This window comes from Schistocerca cancellata, chromosome 11 (assembly GCF_023864275.1).
Source record: "Schistocerca cancellata isolate TAMUIC-IGC-003103 chromosome 11, iqSchCanc2.1, whole genome shotgun sequence".
Taxonomy (NCBI): domain Eukaryota; kingdom Metazoa; phylum Arthropoda; class Insecta; order Orthoptera; family Acrididae; genus Schistocerca; species Schistocerca cancellata.
Genome location: NC_064636.1, coordinates 89,856,523 through 89,877,612, shown reverse-complemented (window position 1 = coordinate 89,877,612; position 21,090 = coordinate 89,856,523). Strand labels below are relative to the sequence as shown.

General features: G+C 45.2%; 1 protein-coding gene across 1 annotated transcript in view; it reads right to left on the bottom strand.

Moving 5' to 3' along the window:
• The window catches only part of LOC126108121 (D-3-phosphoglycerate dehydrogenase), an 88,949-nt gene extending 68,179 nt beyond the window's left edge, over positions 1 to 20,770 (bottom strand). Inside the window, exon 1 of the mRNA XM_049913365.1 lies at positions 20,546 to 20,770. Coding sequence (XP_049769322.1) covers positions 20,546 to 20,680 — 135 coding nt within the window. The 5' untranslated portion in view covers positions 20,681 to 20,770. The remainder of the gene's footprint in view (positions 1 to 20,545) is intronic.
• Between the last annotated feature and the right edge of the window lie 320 nt (positions 20,771 to 21,090).

The window sequence follows — 21,090 nt, the reverse complement described above, 5'->3', positions numbered from 1 at the left end:
TATTCCGTATATGAACTTCCAAAGGAGATACAAAGAACAGAAGTTTGGAAGGTAGGATGTTTAATCCATGGGAGGGTGTCGGAGAGATACTGAAGGAAGTGAACAGGCAGGTTCTTGAGGACAGATGTAAACTGTCCTGAGAAACTTCCTGGCAGATTAAAACTGTGTGCCCGACCGAGACTCGAACTCGGGACCTTTGCCTTTCGCGGGCAAGTGCTCTACCATTTGAGCTACCAAAGCACGACTCACGCCCGGTACTCACAGCTTTACTTCTGCCAGTCTCTCGTCTCCTACCTTCCAAACTTCACAGAAGCTCTCCTGCAAACCTTGCAGAACTAGCACTCCTGAAAGAAAGTCTGTGTTAACAAAGTTTCAAGCCAAGGCTTTAAATGGTGACTCTAGGAATCTGTCACCATTCGCACTGCCCTTCTCTGTATATGTTCAATATCCCCTATTAGTCCTCTCTGGTACGGGTTCCACACACTTGAGCAATATTTTGGAATCGGTCCCGCGAGTGTTTTGTAAGCAATCCTAATATCTGTGTGCGAAAGTAGGAACTCTGAATAATTCACACACGCGAACTAGCGGCTGTTTCACCGCTCATCAGATAAAACTTTTTTGCAACACAAGACTAACACAGCCTGACCGCCACCAACGGCGTTCGAACCTAGACTCCCGTGCAAATAGCCGCTGTTCACCAAGGAAACCTCGCTCTAGCACCACTGAAGTCAGTTAAAGTACTGAATGTGAAAACTGCTGAAATTTTTACTTTTTATAGCCGGCCGCTGTGGCCGTGCGGTTCTAGGCGCTTCAGTCTGGAACCGCGTGACCGCTACGGTCGCAGGCTCGAATCCTGCCTCGGGCATGGATGTGTGTGATGTCCTTAGGTTAGTTAGGTTTAAGTAGTTCTAAGTTCTAGCGGACTGACGACCAGAGATGTTAAGTCCCATAGTGCTCAGAGCCATTTTACTTTTTATACGCATATGATACTTCTAATCACAAAATGGTTGAAATGGCTCTGAGTACTATGGGACTTAACATCTGAGGTCATCAGTCCCCTACAACTTAGAACTACTTAAACCTAACTAATCTAAGGTCATCATACACATCCATGCCCGAGGCAGGATTCGAACCTGCGACCGTAGCCGTCGCGCGGTTCCGGACTGAAGCGCCTAGAACCGCTCGGCCACACACAGAAGTTTTCTGACAAATATTGTGTTGTTATCATTTTTCCTTTATCTGACACAGTTTACTTACGAACAACAATTTCTATGGTTTTTCTCCATTTTCGGATCTATAAATGAAAATATTAACAAATAATTTAAATTATGCATTAATTAATTTCCTATATATCTAAAGTTTACAGTACTGCCGCTACTTCTAATGTTTCTCTATTTATTTGGTAAGAAAATCTGTTTCTAATGGCGCGAAATCCATTTTTCGGCCTCTTATTTAAATACGTGAACAATTTCAGTAAATCTACTACCACAGTCCGATACAGCTCTACGAGATGTATCCGTGTATGCGTGTTTGCAATCGGATAATGCATTGCCGAGATATTCACTTTTACAGTCCAGATTCATTTATAACATTTAACTTTTAATACACTCACACAACTAGGTCTTTATACTCATTAAGAAATAAGTACTATCGACAGGGTATGTCAAATAGATTCCATATTTTTAGATTTCCAGAAGGCTTTCGACACCGTTCCTCACAGGCGTCTTCTAACCAAACTGCGTGCCTACGGAGTATAACCTCAGTTGTGCGACTGGATTCGTGATTTCCTATCAGAAAGGTCACAGTTCGTAGTAATAGACGGAAAGTCTGAAGTAATATCCGGCGTTCCCCAAGAAAGTGTTATAGTCCCTCTATTGTTCCTGATCTATATTAACGACACAGGAGACAATCTGAGTAGCCGTCTTAGATTGGAAATGATACTTTTACCGTCCTATGAAGTCATCAGGTGATCAAAACGACTTGCAAAATGATTTAGATAAGATATCTGTATGGTGCGAAAAGTGACAATTGATCCTAAATAAAAAAGTGTGAAGTTGTTCACATGAGTACTAAAAGAAATCAGCTAAATTTCGATTACTCGATACGTCTCAGAAATGTGAAGGCTGTAAATTCAACTAAATACTTAGGGATTACAATTATAAATAATCTAAATTCGATCACATAGATAATATTGTGGGCAGAGCAAACCTAAGACTGCGACTCATTGGCAGAACACTTAGAAGGTGCAACAGGTCTACTAAAGAGATTGCTTAAACCACGCTTGTCGGCCCTATTCCGGAGTATTGCTGCGCGGTGTGCGATCCGCATCAGGTAACATCGAAAAAGTACAGAGAAGGGCAGCTGGTTTTGTATTATCGCAAAATAGGGGAGATAGTGTCACAGATATGACACGTGGATTGGAGTGGCAGTAATTAAAACAAAGGCTTTTTCATTGCAGCTGGATCTTGTCACGAAATTTCAATCACCACTTTTCTTCTCCGATTGCAAAAACATTCTGTTGGCACCCACCTACATGGGGAGAAATGATCATCACGATACTATAAGAGAAACCAGTGCTCGCACAGAAAAATTTAAGTGCTCGTTTTTCCCGCGTGACGTTCGAGAGTGGAACGGTACGGAGACAGCATGAAGAAGGTTCATTGAACCCTCTTCCAGGCACTTTATTGTGAATAGCAGAGTAATCACATAGATGTGGATGTAGAACTTAGAAACTAATGCGGATGTCGAAGGCGCGTCTTCACACTTGTAATCGTCCATCTTTTCCGCTTCAAAAGAGCCTACTGGCTCTTGCAGCGACACGTGTGTTTCAATATTTATTAATTTCGAGGTAAGCTTTAATTTTGCACTTGGCGCGCAAAAGCGGCCATGAGAAATGAGAAACCATTGTGCTGCCCGACGGACGGATTTTCAAGGTCACGCGCGGTCACCGTAGCGGCCGGTGTAAATCCAGAGACAACACCATCTGTGGAGCATAGTGCGAGTCAAGCTGATTTCAGCCGTGAACTCGAGTAAGACCCGATCTTATATCAAGTCCTGAGTGAGCGGTCAAATGGGGACCGCGTAAGCAGGCGAGCGAAGCGATGCGGTGCGGTGCGGTTCTGTCCTACGTGGGCTGTCAGCTGCGCAACGAATCATACCAGTTCAAGAGAAAAAAGTGTTTCCCGATTTTCTGGCAGTAAAAAAAAACCTGCGTGTTAATGAAGCAAAGCAACATCAACTCCTGTAGTTAGTTTTTCAGTAGCAATTCTCCTTTTCCTTTAAAAAATTAAAAACCGCTTCTTTCCGTTTTGGGAGTTTTCTTCACAATACAATACTTCTCATTCGATTAAAAGAAAACTAATTGTTGCAAAGAACTGATTTTTCCGCATCTTACAGCATCATATCGCAGCTTGATGATGAAATGTCAATCTTTTTCGCTATTTGTCACAGTCGTTGTGATAATCAATTTTTAAGTAAGTTATCTCATCAAATTTAGAGTGTTTTCAGTGAAAAATGTGGTCGCTGGCTAGTTTACGTCTGGTTAATTTTAAGTGGTATGTTGCTGCGTATAAAATGTAGCTGACATATCGAAATTGTTTTTAAAGCAGGAACAAAAGCAATATCTCAGTAAAGAATGGCGAAAGATCTGCTGAAGTATTTTTATTCGAGGGTGCAGGTGTCGAGCGCGTTGCCTGCAGCTCAGGCGTGAACAGTTGTGGAAGCAGACGCGTCAATCTGGTGTCAGCATACCCGCCCTATCACTACACTACATTCATTATGGACAGAAGGAACATATTTTTAATGGAAAACTCGTATCTCAGGTATCAAATACTCAAGAAATATTGTCTACAACAAAGGAGTGAAACTAATATGATATATTTGGAAAGGCATATCCATGGACAATTTCACCATTTCTACGAAGAATTGAAATGTCCAGCAGGCCGCTGGTGGCAGAGCGGTTCTAGGCGCTTCAGTCCGGAACCGCGCTGCTGCTATGGTCGCAAGTTCGAATCCTGCCTCGGGCATGGGTGTGTGTGATGTCCTTAGGTTAGTTAGGTTTAAGTAGTTCTAAGTTCTAGCGGACTGATGACCTCAGAAGTTAAGTCCCATAGTGCTCAGAGCCATTTGAACCATTCTTTTTTTTAAAAAATGGTTCAAATGAAGTTAGAATTTTGCATAAAATGCAGTACATATTGTTAAAACTATAACTTTATTACACAACATCATCTGTCAACTTGAATCAATAAACGAGTCAGAGGTGTCATTTTTCCAAGATGTATACCGAAATATACCAAATTCAGCACAAGGCAATTTACAAAAGATATACAATGCATGATGACGAGCAGCAAATGAGGGATAATTTTAAATTGTATTTTGAACAAAATCCTGTAAAAAAGAATGTAGAGTACACTGCTTAAAAACGTGTTGTGCGCTCTTACTTGTAGTATCATCTATATTGCCAATGCAGAAAAATTTTAAATTGTTGTTGTTGTTCTGGTCTTCAGTCCTGACTCTAGTTTGATGCAGCTCTCCATGCTACTCTATGCTGTGCAAGCTTCTTCATCTCCAAGTAACTACTGCAACCTACATCATTCTGAATTTGCTTAGTGTATCCATTTCTTGGTCTCCCTCTACGATTTTTACCCCCCACGCTGCCACCCAATGCTAAATTTGTGATCCCTTGATGCCTCAGACCATGTCCTACCAACCGGTCCCTTCTTCTTGTCAAGTTGTGCCACAAATTCCTCTTCTCCCCAATGCTACTCAATACCTCCTCATTAGTTATGTGATCTACCCATCTAATCTTCAGTATTCTTCTGTAGCACCACATTTCGAAAGCTTCTATTCTCTTCTTGTCCAAACTATTTATCGTGCACGTTTCACTTCCATCCAAATACTTTCAGAAACGACTTCCTGACATTTAAATCTATACTCCATGTTAACAAATTTCTGTTGTTCAGAAACGCTTTCCTTGCCATTGCCAGTCTACATTTTATATCCTCTCTTTACTTCTACCATCATCAGTTATTTTGCTCCCCAAATAGCTAAAGCGCTTTACTACTTTTGTATGTTGAACAAAATACTGCGCACAGAAAGTAAACAACACTGCTTAATAAATGTATATTACACATGTAGTTACTTGTAGTACCAATTATATTCGCAACTCCCCCCCCCCCCCCCCCATTCACGGTATGATATTAATCGGTTACGCTAATTTTTATTTCTCTTGCCCACAATACACGCCGTTCTTGAACCAGCACTGATTAAAATTTCAGCTGTTTTAAGTTGTGAAACACACTGCAAACCGCGTCCACTTCGCGCAGAAATAAAAAACAATTTGCTGGCGTCCGCTTCGCCACAACTGGAGTCGCACACTGGCTCGCACGTGCGCGCTCACGCAGGACAATTTGACCGTTGGCCATTGTTTGGTATTTGAGCGCGGTCGCTGCACCTCAAAGCGTTCGGAACAGTTCGCTAACGTAGGACGCCGCCTTAGCTGCGTCCACGGTCGCGTGTTTGTGACTGAATAAAGTGTGTCTTCGCCGGCCGGAGTGACCGAGCGGTTCTAGGCGCTTCAGTCTTGAACCGCGCGACTGCAACGGCCGCAGGTTCAAATCCTGCCTCGGGCATGGATGTGTGTGATGTCCTTAGGTTAGTTGGGTTTAAGGGGCTCCGGAAAGGCTCAAAATCATGAAAAGTTCAAATTTTACTTTTTTGCGTTTTCTGAATCTGCAGACTATTACCTTTTAATAGATATATAATTTATTCAATTCCGAAGACTACAACTATTTTTAAATTTTTTTGAAATGTGTTCTACATGGGCGTGACCCACTGTGGCGCTGTTAAACTGCTGTCAAATGGTGTTATTATTAACGTCCGTGTTCATCAGGTACATAATGGAGGTGATAAAACCTATTTTCAGAGACTTAGCAGCACCTGAACTGTTGAAAAAGTGTACTCCCGGAAAAACTCAAAACCCCAATGAAAGTGTAAATAGTGTTATATGGTCGAGAATCCCCAAGACTGTATTTGTTGGAATAGAAACACTTCACTTTGGTGTGTATGATGCTGTTGCGACTTTCAGTGATGGCAACATTGTAAGGTGCAAGGTATTTAGAAATATGGGAATGAAGATAGGTTCTAATATGGTACGAGCGATGCTTGCTTTAGACAAGGAACGCCTTCGGGCTGCAGACAGGGCTGTCAAGAGTCTAGAAATACAAGCAAGAGTAAACAGGAGGAGGAACAAGATGAAGCTGGAGGAGGAGTTTGCAGAGGATGAAGATAATCCATCCTATGGACCTGGAATGCAGTAAAAAGTTAATCCGATCTTTGTCGTTCGATTCCCAAAACTTTTATTTTCTCATACTAATTACATGTTTTCTAAGGATCTTCCAAACATATTTGTTTCAAACTTTCAGTAAATGTTACACAGTACCTTCTGCATAATTTAACACAGCCTTTTTCCAAAAAAATGTATATTTATGAATATATAAATAAAAAATTGCAAAAAAAATGTTGTGAATTTTCAATACAATTGAAAAAAATCATCTTTAATAACTGAACTAAAATTTTGTAAAATCCCTGTGTTAAGTTGTAGCCCATATTCCAATAAATAATCTGTAAAGAGTTCAAGTTCCTACCTCAAATACTTTGTGAGGATAGATGTAATTTATAAGCGTTATTTTAACATTGCAAGTATAGGGCTTTCCGGAGCCCCTTAAGTAGTTCTAAGTTCTAGGGGACTGATGACCTCAGATGGTAAGTCGTATAGTCCTCAGAGAGCCAAAGTTTTTCTTCCCTTTACAGTAGGCTATCGTGTTACAGGGCCCAGTGCCTTGTTGACTTTGAGTTGACTTAGCTGCATTGACTGGCCATTGTACCGTGTGGGAGTGTGTTTACTACAGCTCGTATTCACTGTGTGGTTGTGTGAGTGTGTGCGTGTGTGACGCCTCGTCATCTTACGACGCAACAGCTCGCGTTTCGCTAAGCACGCAGGCGTTCCGAGAAGCAACTGAGCTTAGCCTGTTTACCTACCGCCGTTCCACGCGCTCGTGTTTACGTTCAGAGGCGCCAAGAGCGCGCTGTGACCTTGAAGCTGTTGTTCCGGAAATCGGTCACTTCCAAGGGCGTGACGTCACTAGCGATTGGCGGATACTCCCTCTACAATAGGCGTATTACGAGGTGTGTTCAGAATGTCACGGCACTTACGTAATTTCACGGCTTGTATTAATTCTATTCGTTATATTTTTTTCCTTCGTTGTGTTTGTAAACATAACTGACAAGGGAACCTCCCCATCTCACCCCCCTCAGATTTAGTTATAAGTTGGCATAGTGGATAGGCCTTGAAAAACTGAAAACAGATCAATCGAGAAAGCAGGAAGAAGTTGTGTGGAAGTATGAAAAAAAATATATACTGAGTAGTCCAGGTGCAAGATAATTAACATCAAGGCCCGTATGTATTCAGGAGCGCCGTGGTCCCATGGTTAGCGTCAGCAGTTGCGGAACGAAAGGTCCTTGGTTCAACTCTTCCCTCGAGTGAAAAGTTTACTTTCTTTATTTTCGCAAAGTTATGATCTGTCCGTTCGTTCATTGACGTCTCTGTTCACTGTAATAAGTTTAGTGTCTGTGTTTTTGCGACCGCACCGCTAAACCGTGTAATTAGTAGACGAAAGGACGTGCCTCTCCAATGGGAACCGAAAACATTTGATCGCAAGGTCATAGGTCAACCGATACCTCCACAGGAAAACACGTCTGATATATTCTCTACGACACTGGTGACGGCATGTGTAGTCGACCCGCCTAACTTGTACATTTGGCGAATGGGTACAAGGATTCTTCTACCTTGCCCGATTTAGGTTTTCTTGTGGATGTGATAATCACCCCCAAAAAAGTGATCGCATCGGACGGACGGACAGATAATAATTGTCTGAAAATAAAAAAATTACACTTTTCTCTCGAGGGAAGACTTGAACCAAGGACCTCTCGTACTGCAGCTGGTCACGCTAACCACGGGACCACGGCGCTGGTGAGCTCCCACTCTCCTTGATGGTGCCTATCTTGCGCATGGACTACTCAGTTTGTATATTTTGCTTTTTTTTTCATACTTCCACACAACTTCTTCCTGTTTTCTTGATTGATCTGTGTTCAGTTTTTCAAAGGCCTATCCACTTTGCCAACTTGTAACTAAATCTGAGGGGGGTGCGATGGGGAGGTTCCGTTGTGAGTAAAATGGTAGCCACAGCGGCAATTTAGTTTGTTGTCAGCCGCCAAAAACCAACGGGTGTTTTGATAGTACTGATTATCTATTTTGTATAAAAATGATGAAAAAATTTATATTGAATTGTGTTATAACTACACAACAAGTACTGCAAAGTTTTAGAAATGTTAAACACCGCTGTTGGCGAGTGTGCTATGAATGAAACATGGGTTCGCGAGTGGTGGGATACGTTCCGGAAAGCTCTGTGAAGATCTCGAGCGGACATCATCAGCCGATGAAGTCGTGAGAAATGCCGGGGAAGTGGTGACGTACTATCCCCAGATCGCAGTCGGGAAAGTGGTTGATGATGTTGGCACATCGATTAGCTGTTTCGGGTACGAAAACTTGTTCCAAAATTGTTGAGCTACAGATCAGTGCAAGAATAGTTATATGAACTCAGTAACGATGCAGAATTACTGAAACACGTCAAAACAGGAAAACTTGTTTCCAAATTGTTGAACTACAGATGAATGCAAGAATACAGGGTTATTACAAATGATTGAAGCGATTTCACAGCTCTACAATAACTTTATTATTTGAGATATTTTCACAATGCTTTGCACACACATACAAAAACTCAAAACGTTTTTTTAGGCATTCACAAGTGTTCGATATGTGCCCCTTTAGTGATTCGGCAGACATCAAGCCGATAATCAAGTTCCTCCCACACTCGGCGCAGCATGTCCCCATCAATGAGTTCGAAAGCATCGTTGATGCGAGCTCGCAGTTCTGGCACGTTTCTTGGTAGAGGAGGGTTAAACACCGAATCTTTCACATAACCCCACAGAAAGAAATCGCACGGGGTTAAGTCGGGAGAGCATGGAGGCCATGACACGAATTGCTGATCGTGATCTCCACCACGACCGATCCAGCGGTTTTCCAATCTCCTGTTTAAGAAATGCCGAACATCATGATGGAAGTGCGGTGGAGCACCATCCTGTTGAAAGATGAAGTCGGCGCTGTTGGTCTCCAGTTGTGGCACGAGCCAATTTTCCAGCATGTCCAGATACACGTGTCTTGTAACGTTTTTTTCGCAGAAGAAAAAGGGGCCGTAAACTTTAAACCGTGAGATTGCACAAAACACGTTAACTTTTGGTGAACTGCGAATTTGCTGCACGAATGCGTGAGGATTCTCTACCGCCAAGATTCGCACATTGTGTCTGTTCACTTCACCATTAAGAAAAAATGTTGCTTCATCACTGAAAACAAGTTTCGCACTGAACGCATCCTCTTCCACGAGCTGCTGCAACCGCGCCGAAAATTCAAAGCGTTTGACTTTGTCATCGGGTGTCAGGGCTTGTAGCAATTGTAAACGGTAAGGCTTCTGCTTTAGCCTTATCCGTAAGATTTTCCAAACCGTCGGCTGTGGTACGTTTAGCTCCCTGCTTGCTTTATTCGTCGACTTCCGCGGGCTACGCGTGAAACTTGCCCGCATGCGTTCAACCGTTTCTTCGCTCACTGCAGGCCGACCCGTTGATTTCCCCTTACAGAGGCATCCAGAAGCTTTAAACTGCGCATACCATCGCCGAATGAAGTTAGCAGTTGGTGGATCTTTGTTGAACTTCGTCCTGAAGTGTCGTTGCACTGTTATGACTGACTGATGTGAGTGCATTTCAAGCACGACATACGCTTTCTCGGCTCCTGTCGCCATTTTGTCTCACTGCGCTCTCGAGCGCTCTGGCGGCAGAAACCTGAAGTGCGGTTTCAGCCGAACAAAACTTTATGAGTTTTTCTACGTATCTGTAGTGTGTCGTGACCATATGTCAATGAATGGAGCTACAGTGAATTTATGAAATCGCTTCAATCATTTGTAATAGCCCTGTAGTTATGTGAAGTCAGTAACGACGCAGAATTTCTGAAACACGTCAAAACAGGCGAGTAAACATGGGCTTGCGGATACGACGTCGAAACTAAGTTCGATCTTCCCAGTGAAAATGTTGTGGATCGCTACAACACAAAAAAAAACTGCACAAGTTGTATCAGCTGTGCCTATGCTCACCAGGTTCTTCTATTTGAACGGCCTATCCATCACATCACGAGTTCATGACACAAGGTCGAACGATCAACAAGGAGTATTGCTCACAAGTTCAGTGATGATGTTTGGTTTTCTGAGCCGCGCGGGATTAGCCGAGCGGTCTCAGGCGCTGCATTCATGGACTGTGGGGCTGGTCCCGGCGGAGGTTCGAGTCCTCCCTCCGGCATGGGTGTGTGTGTGTGTTTGTCCTTGGGATAATTTAGGTTAAGTAGTGTGTAAGCTTAGGGACTAATGACCTTAGCAGTTAAGTCCCATAAGATTTCGCACACATTTGAACATTTTTTGGTTTGCGGGGTGCTCAATTGAATTTTTACACATTCCAATCTAGCCACTGTCACGAATGGTGATGGAATGATGAGGACGACACAAACACCCAGTTCCCAGGCAGAGAAAATCCCCAAACCCGGCCGGGAATCGAACCCGGGACCCCGTGATCCAGAGGCAGCAACGCTAGCCACTGGACCACGAGCTACGGACCACAAGCTCAGTGCCGTCTGCGTGAAGCAACCTGAAAGTAAGCCGCCAGGATCTGTGCCGTAACGATTCACAGTTTTTACTTTACGATCATGCGTCTGGCCACATTTAGCTGATTTTTCGCAAATTTTTTGGCCAAACACAATGCTGCAATGATGCCCAACCCTCAACATCCAGGAGACATGGCCCCACGTGATTTCACCCTGTTCCCAAAAATAAATAAACTTAAAGGACCGCCGTTTAGCAGCCGTATATCAGATTAAAGACGCTTCACTGAGAGAACAACAGCTATACGAAAGATGGAATTTTTTAAATGTTCCGGGAGATAGAAAACGCGCCGGCATAAGTGTATACTATGAAGATGGTATCTATTCTTTTGGACACGTCCAAAAGAACAGATACCATCTTCATACAGATAAGGCTAACCGGCCATTGACCTCCTCCTTCTGTGCCGGATGCACACGCATTACCCCAACTCTTACGGGACTCAGTCAGATTGTCTGCAGCGAGTAATGTGTGTAATGGGCAGGGGCACTAGAAGTGTAGTGGGTGGACTATAAGTTGGGCCGGCCGCTGTGACCGAGCGGTTCTAGGCGCTACAGTCCGGGAGCGCGCTGCTGCTACGGTCGCAGGTTCGAATCCTGCCTCGGGCAAAGATGTGTACGATATAGTTAGTTTCACGTAGTTCTAAGTCTAGGGGACTGATGACCTCAGATGTTAAGTCTCATAGTGCCCAGAGCCATTTGAACCATTTTTTTGAGCAAAAATCCCACGTTGTATCCTTGGGAGCTACTGAAGAGACTTTCACTAATGCATCTTTTTTCGCCTCCATGTCACGGTAGAGACCATGTAAGATGTATATTCACTTTGTGAATAAGTTTGCTCCAACTCTTAATAAACCACGTGATACACCAGCAGTTTTCATCGTTTACAACAAGCAACCTCCTGTGCAGCTGATGCCGGCGGGGGTTCGAGTCCTCCCTCGGGCGTGGGTGTGTGTTTGTCCTTAGGATAATTTAGGTTAAATAGTGTGGAAGCTTAGGGACTGATGACCTTAGCAGTCAAGTCCCATAAGATTTCACACACATTTCAACTTTTTTTTTTTTTTACAAGCACGATTTTTTCTGCTTTTTTTAAGTCTTAGAAAATGGGACACTGAAAGTATTAGGTGAGTTCTACCCTTTGGGCAGCATGGTTGCCGAGATAAAAAAGGTAATGCAAAATGCAGACCGGCCACGGCAAGAAATGATGATGATGATGATGATGATGATGTTTGGTTTCTGGGGCGCTCAGCACCGCGGTCATCAGCGCCCACTCAAAGTCCAAATTTTCACACAGACCAATTTTTTCCGCAGTCTAGACACAGTCGCGAATGATGATGATGAGGAGCGGGACAACACAAACACCTAGCCCCAGGTAGAGAAAATCCCCAACCCGGCCGGGAATCGAACCCGGGACCCTGTGATCCAGAGGTAGCAGTTCTAGCCACTAGACCACGAGCTGCGGACACACACACAGCAAGAAAAGCGTTTCTCAGAGACAGCAGTTTCTTTACATCGAATATCAATTGTGTTAGAAATTCTTTTGTTAAGGCACTTGTCTCAAGTGTTCCATGGACGTGAAACTTGGCTGCTAAGCGGCTCAGTCAAGAAGAGATTACAGCCGCTCTTCTGAAGCGTGGCGCTGCACAACAGTGGCGAAGAATAGCCGCGCGTGACGAGTTACTGATGAGGAGGTCGTGAAGCAAAGTGAGGAAAGGAGGAATTTAGGTGACAGCTTGACTAAAAGAAGGGATGGGTCGGTAGGTCACGTCCGTTATTGTACGATTATGTGATAGCGGAACAAACACTGGTAGCAGTTACTTCTGTAAAATATCTGGGAGTATGCGTACGGAACAAGTTGAAGTGGAATGATCATATAAAATTTATTGTTGGTAAGGCGGGTGCCACGTTGAGATTCATTGGGAGAGTCCTTAGAAAATGTAGTCCATCAACAAAGGAGGTGGCTTACAAAACACTCGTTCGACCTAAACTCGAGTATTGCTCATCAGTCTGGGATCCGTACCAGGTCGGGTTGACAGAGGAGATAGAGAAGATCCAAAGAAGAGCGGCGCGTTTCGTCACAGGGTTATTTGGTAAGCGTGATAGCGTTACGGAGATGTTTAGCAAACTCGAGTGGCAGACTCTGCAAGAGAGGCGCTCTGCATCGCGGTGTAGCTTGCTGTCCGGGTTTCGAGAGGGTGCGTTTCTGGATGAGGTATCGAATATATTGCTCCCGCCTACTTATACCTCCCGAGGAGATCACGAATGTAAAATTAGAGAGATTCGAGCGCGCACGGAGGCTTTCCGGCTGTCGTTCTTCCCGCGAACCGTACGCGAGTGGAACAGGAAAGGGAGGTAATGACAGTGGCACGTAAAGTGCCCTCCGCCAACACCGTTGGGTGGCTTGCGGAGTATAAATGTAGATGTAGATGTAGGCGTCACTTTGGGTTGGGGTTGTTTTGGGGGAAGAAACCAAACTGCGAGGTCATCGGTCTCATCGGTGTAGGGAAGGGCGGGGAAGGAAGTCGGCCGTGCCCTTTCAAAGGAACCATCTCGGCATTTGCCTGGAGCGATTTAGGGAAATCACGGAAAACCTAAATCAGGATGGCCGGACGCGGGATTGAACCGTCGTCCTCCCGAATACGAGTCCAGTGTACTAACGACTGCGCCTCCTCGTTCGGTGTCTATTTGGTAATGCAAGAAAGAGTGAGTAGTCAAAATCGTAGAGGGATACCAAGAGATGAATGCAGTAAGCAGATTCAGAAGGATGTAGGTTGCAGCACTTATTCGGGATGAAAAGGCACGCACAGGATAGAGTAGCATGGAGAGCTGCATCAAACCAGTCACTGGACTGAACACCACAACAACATCACAAACATACGGTTCGAAATAATATTTAGACTGGCTACGGCAAAGACAAGCGTTTCTGAAGAAGAGAAATTTGTTAACATGGACTATATATGTGTCAGGAGGTCTTTTGTGAAACTATTTCTATGGAGTGTCGCCATGTAAGGAAGTGAAACATAGACGATAAACACTTTAGACAAGAAGAGAATAGGAGCTTTTGAAATGTGGTGCTACAAAAGAATGATGAAGATTAGATGTATAGATTGCGTAAGTAATGAGGAGGTAATTAATACACTCCTGGAAATGGAAAAAAGAACACATTGACACCGGTGTGTCAGACCCACCATACTTGCTCCTGACACTGCGAGAGGGCTGTACAAGCAATGATCACACGCACGGCACAGCGGACACACCAGGAACCGCGGTGTTGGCCGTCGAATGGCGCTAGCTGCGCAGCATTTGTGCACCGCCGCCGTCAGTGTCAGCCAGTTTGCCGTGGCGTACGGAGCTCCACCGCAGTCTTTAACACTGGTAGCATGCCGCGACAGCGTGGACGTGAACCGTATGTGCAGTTGACGGACTTTGAGCGAGGGCGTATAGTGGGCATGCGGGAGGCCGGGTGGACGTACCGCCGAATTGCTCAACACGTGGGGCGTGAGGTCTCCACAGTACATCGATGTTGTCGTCAGTGGTCGGCGGAAGGTGCACGTGCCCGTCGACCTGGGACCGGACCGCAGCGACGCACGGATGCACGCCAAGACCGTAGGATCCTACGCAGTGCCGTAGGGGACCGCACCGCCACTTCCCAGCAAATTAGGGACACTGTTGCTCCTGGGGTATCGGCGAGGACCATTCGCAACCGTCTCCATGAAGCTGGGCTACGGTCCCGCACACGGTTAGGCCGTCTTCCGCTCACGCCCCAACATCGTGCAGCCCGCCTCCAGTGGTGTCGCGACAGGCGTGAATGGAGGGACGAATGGAGGCGTGTCGTCTTCAGCGATGAGAGTCGCTTCTGCCTTGGTGCCAATGATGGTCGTATGCGTGTTTGGCGCCGTGCAGGTGAGCGCCACAATCAGGACTGCATACGACCGAGGCACACAGGGCCAACACCCGGCATCATGGTGTGGGGAGCGATCTCCTACACTGGCCGTACACCACTGGTGATCGTCGAGGGGACACTGAATAGTGCACGGTACATCCAAACCGTCATCGAACCCATCGTTCTACCATTCCTAGACCGGCAAGGGAACTTGCTGTTCCAACAGGACAATGCACGTCCGCATGTATCCCGTGCCACCCAACGTGCTCTAGAAGGTGTAAGTCAACTACCCTGGCCAGCAAGATCTCCGGATCTGTCCCCCATTGAGCATGTTTGGGACTGGATGAAGCGTCGTCTCACGCGGTCTGCACGTCCAGCACGAACGCTGGTCCAACTGAGGCGCCAGGTGGAAATGGCATGGCAAGCCGTTCCACAGGACTACATCCAGCATCTCTACGATCGTCTCCATGGGAGAATAGCAGCCTGCATTGCTGCGAAAGGTGGATATACACTGTACTAGTGCCGATATTGTGCATGCTCTGTTGCCTGTGTCTATGTGCCTGTGGTTCTGTCAGTGTGATCATGTGATGTATCTGACCCCAGGAATGTGTCAATAAAGTTTCCCCTTCCTGGGACAATGAATTCACGGTGTTCTTATTTCAATTTCCAGGAGTGTAGAATTGGGGAGAAGAGAACTTTGTCTTACAACCTGGTTCGAAGAAGGGATCGGTTGGTAGGAGACAGTCTGAAACATCAGGGGATCACCAATTAAGTGCTGGAGGGTAGTGTGGGGGTTAAAAATCGTAGAGGGAGACCAAGAGATGAATACACTAAGCAGATTCTGAGGGATGTAGGTTGCAGTAGGTACTGGGAGATGAAGAAGCTTGCACAGGATAGAGTACCATGGAGAGCTGCATCAGACCAGTCTTTGGACTGCGTTGCTGAATTCTGCGTCACGCAGAAGATATGTAAGGATCTAATTAATTCGTAAGGAACTGTTTCCAGAATGAATTTTCACTCTGCAGTGAGGAGCTGAGTTGAAACTTTCCAGCAGATTAAAACTGTGCACCAGACCGACAATCGAAACCCGCACGGACCTTTGCCTTCCTCTGACATGTGCTCTACCGACTGAGGTATCCAAGCACTTCTTGCGACCCGCCCTCATAGCTTCATATTCTCTCTTCTAGAAATGCATGCAGGAGAACTTCTGTAAAGCTTCGGAGGCAGCAGATGAGGCATTGGTGGAAGGAAAGCGGATACCTCAGTCGCTAGAGCGCCCGCCCGTCACAGGCAGAGGTCAGAGGTTCGAATCCCAGCACACCCTTTTAGTCCGTCAGGAAGTTTCAGTCCGTAGGGAAGTCCGATGTCATCATGAATAATGTGAAATTCCAGAATGAGATTTTACTCTGCAGCGGAGTGTGCGCTGATATGAAACTTCCTGGCAGATTAAAACTGTACGCCGGACCGGGACTCGAACTCGGGACCTTTGCCTTTTGCGGGGAAGTGCTCTACCATCTGAGCTACCCAAGCACGACTCACGCCCCGTCCTCACAGCTTTACTTCTGCTAGTACCTCATCTCCTACCTTCCAAACTTTTCCATGTCTCCGCAATATCCTTTCTTTCAGGAGTGCTAGTTCTGCAAGGTTCGCAGGAGAGCTTCTCTAAAGTTTGGAAGGTAGGAGACGAGGTACTGGCAGAAGTAAAGCTGTGAGGACGGGGCGTGAGTCGTGCTTGGGTAGCTCAGATGGTAGAGCACTTGCCCGCGAAAGGCAAAGGTCCCGAGTTCGAGTCTCGGTCCAGCACACAGTTTTAATCTGCCAGGAAGTTTCAATGTGAAACTGATCATACCATATATCGAATGTTGATAAAAATAGCACCATATTTAGCAAAAATATACAACGGCTCCCTTATAGAAAGATCCGTACCTAAAGACCAGAAAGTTGCACAAGTCACACCAACACCCAAGAAAGGAAATGGGAGTAATCAGCTAAATTTCAGATCAATATCACTAACGTGGATTTTTCGAAGGGTTTTGGAACATATGCTGTGTTCGAATATTATAGTTAACCTTGAAGAAAACGATTTATTGACACACAGTCAACACGGAGTCAGAAAATATCCTTCAAATGGCTCTGAGCACTATGGGACTTAACATCTGAGGTCATCAGTCCCCTAGAACTTAGAACTACTTAAACCTAACTAACCTAAGGACATCACACACATCCATGCCAGAGGCAGGATTCGAACCTGCGACCGTAACGGTCTCGCAGTTCCAGATTGTGGAAAATATCGTTCTTGTGCAGTTACACAACCTCTTTATTCTCACCAGGGGATTTTAGATTTACAGAACGCTTTTAACACCGTACCTCACAAGCGACTTCCAGTCAAATTGCGTGCCCATAGACTACCGTGCGACTGGATTCGTGATTTCCTGCCAGGATGTAGTAACTGACGAAATGTCATCAAGTGAAACAGAAGTAACGCCTCGCGTTATCCAACGAAGTGCCTTATGCTGTTCCCAGTCTGCACAGACGATACAGGAGACAATCTGAGCCGCCCTCTTAGATTATTTGCAGATGATATCATTCACCGTTTTAAAAAGTCATCAGATCAGTAAAACAAATGTCGAAACGATTTAGAAAAGATGGTGCGACAGGCGGCTATTGACTCTAAGTCATGAAAAGAGTGAAGTCATCCACAGGAGCACAAAAAGGAATCCGCTAAATTTCGGTTACAGAATAAGACACAGAAACATGAAGCCTGTAATTCAGCTAAACACCACTGCATTGATAATGACCTGACACAGTTCGAAATCGGATCTTCGTTGTGACTATAAATGTCATCAACTTAATTCTACGATTGATTGCTGCTCTGTCTAACCCAATATAACCACAGTCGGTGCACCCACCCCAAGGAGGGCAACCTGATGAAAATACCTAGGGGTTACAATTACGAATAACTTGACTTGGAGCGATCACACGGATAATTTTGTGGGGTAAGCAAACCAAAAAAAATGCGATTTATTAGCAGAACAGTTAGAAAATCCGACAGGTCTACCAAAGAGACTGCCTACACTAGTGATGCGGAGCTCGTGAATGAGTCGTTCAAATGAACGCTTCACTCCAGTGAAGTGTGAACTAACCACTCATTTTCAATGAACTGGTACTTCAAACTCTTCACAGATAGCACACTCCACACTTTTTTCTAGTTCACTCACTCTCTTCCCCTCTCCCTCACCCATTACATCGGCGCGTCTACGGGTAGCCTACCGTTGGCAGCGCTTGCAGACAAATGAATATTAAAGATACAAACGAAGAGGCTGGCTGTTTACTAATAACACTGAAAGAGGGATTTTACCTGAAATCGTGTCCAATGACTACAGGTGACAGTTTACGTTTTGAATCTGGAGGGTTATTATTCTCAACAAAAATAAAATCTAAAGGAAAACTTAACGTAGGTATATAGACTTTATGACAGTGGTAAACATACTCATTTTATTTTGGATTAAATTTTAAAAGGAACATAAAATTGGACTGCCTTTCGTTGGTAGTCCTAGTTTTCAGTCCATGAATACAACAAATAATGTTTCATTTGGCAGATGAAGACTTTCTTGGGCGCTTCCTGAGAAAATGTCGAGCAAAATTAAATGTAATACTTTCTTTATATGTGACAGGCTTCTCTGTTTATCTTTCCTTTGTCCCCTTCGACCATGCTCTATTTAAGTTAGCTCAGACGCTGTAAGAGCGTAAAACGTTGCGTGCACGTTACTGCATAGTTCGGCCATCTGTTGGTAAAATTGTGAAGTATTACGAAGCTTTATTGTACGAGCGAGGCGAAGCGATCGTAGCCGCGGCTGAGCGGCGAACTGGGCAACTTCGACAGGCTTCCCTACTTCACGAATGAACTACTTCATTTGAACGCTTCACGGCAAAGAGTGAAATGAATGAAGTAGTTCACGGGAATGAACGAGTTCGACCCATCTCTAGCCTACACAACGCTTGCCCGCCCTCTTGTAGAGTACTGCTGCGCGGCGTGGGACCTGCACCAGACAGGCTTGACGGAGAACATCGAAAAAAGTTCAAAGAAAGGCAGCTTGTTTTGTATCTTCGCGAAATAGGGGAGAGAAGGTCACGGATATGACACACGAATTGGGGTGGCAGTCATTAAGACAGCGGTTTTTTCGTTGCGGCAAGACCTTCTCATTAAATTTCGATCACCGACGTTGTCATCAGAGTGTGCAAGTATTTGGTTGTCGCCGACTTACGTAGAAACGAATGATCTGATAATAAAATAAGGCAAATCAGAGCACGCGCAGCACGGTTTAAGAGGGTACGAAATTTTGACGGCGAATAATTCGAAATTTTTTTTACTGCGGGATTCGGTCGTATAGACACTGAAGAATTATTACCCAAAATATTATGCGCGTACTCCAAAAAGTAACGATTCTGTGAACGTTTGAAGCCGAGCGTGCACGGACCGCGTAGGCGTTACACAAGAGGTTCAAAAAAATGGTTCAAATGGCTCTGAGCACTATGGGACTTAACATCTGTGATCATCAATCCCCTAGAACTTAGAACTACTTAAACCTAACTAAGCTAAGGACATCACACACATCCATGCCCGAGGCAGGATTCGAACCTGCGACCGTAGCGTTCACGCGGTTCCAAACTGAAGCGCCTAGAACCGCTCGGGCACACCGGCCGACACAGAAGAGGTTGCCACAGTCGTTATCGATACCGTCACCATTTGAGTAAACCTGATGTGCTGGAGCGTTACTCAAAATGTGAACGAAAGTTTCAGTAGTCTCACTTGGAGATACGCTCCAAAAAGTAACATACAGCCGAAGCGTAATTGTCAACATTGCTTCAAGTTTGACCGTAAGTCAATTCAGTGTAGGCCATACTGCAATAACGCATGTGGCAAACGTTCTTCAAATCAACATCGGCGAAGAAACGCGACTATTATGTGAAGACAGAGACACCAGCGGCAAGGTGCTCAAAGACGGAAAGAGTTTTGAGGTCGAAAATGAGGGCTTTATTTTATCAGGTCAAAGTAGCAGAATGCGGCCATCCACTATACGGTTACTATGGACCAGGCATCGATGATATCCCGTAACTTTCAAGCTTTGTCCCTTTTTTTATACGAAAAATTCTTGTCAAACTTAAAACACGTTTTTCTCAAAAACTTTGTTTTTCGGCATGGTTGTCGTCGCCCATACTACAATCTTCATCCGATTTTAGTAATTTTTGGTCTTCCTTGAAGCAAATTGAATTGTGTACAGTTCATCGTAGCCGATTTTTTTGTATTGATATTTAGTATTCTTTGGGTCAAAAAGGAGGGACCAAAAATTGTCATTTTTTTTCGAATATCTATAATTTCACGTTTTTTTTTTTTCAAATCACTATGATGAACTAAAATTACATCTCTAAGGCTCAGGGTGATACGTTGATTTCATGTTTCAGATAACCACAAACGGAGCTATAGCGACAGCCCTCGATCTATCTCCTTCTAGAGCTGCCTCGCGAAATCCTAATTACACAGTGAAGATATCAATATTTATCAGTAAAAAATACCAATAAAAACTTCAATATATGCTTCATTCATAGCAGCAAAACTCATTTGTCTATTAGATTCCAGTACACAGAAAAAAATCCTGAATTTGAGCAATATTTTCGTCCGTCGCCCTCTTGTCACGCCGTAAGTGTTCGTTTATCCTACGCGCTGTTCGAGAGTGAAACGATAGAGGCCAGGCACTTAATTGTCAACTGATGCAGATGAACAGACACTCCGCCGCATTCATTCCGGAAGTATTCTGTGGCCACGGGGTGGCTTCAGAGCACACACTCACCTTGACTTCTTCCAACAGCTCCTCAGGTGTCATGCGTAGCCTTCGCGTCACGGAGATGCCGTACTCGCGCAGGATTTGGTCGCAGCTTTCGTGGACTGCGTCCGCGACCAGAACGGAAGCGATATTCACCGGCATGTCAGCGGTTTAGCAGTGCGCGTACTCGAGACACTGAATAAAAACCAGACTTTCAACCACACGTGTGTCCTCGCCGACAGCCGCGTCCGGAATGACGGCGCAGTGCCCGGAGCGTGGGGTTTTATACCGCGCGCGCGTGCCAGAGCTTCGCGCGGCGGCCGGTAGGCGGTGCGCGCGTCGGCCACTTGTTGCGCGAATCGGCCGGCACGGGGTGAGGGGCGTGTGGTGTGACTGGGATGAACGGACGCTTGCGAAAGCTGTTGTCATGGGCCGGATTGTTGGCGTTATCTCGTCCGAGCGCTCGTGGGGTCTGACGCAGGACGGGCAGATCGCCTCATTGATGGCCCACTCGGCCACTAGCTCCACGCCGGCATCGCGGTGCGTTAGCTCGCCGGCCCCCGCGAGCGAAA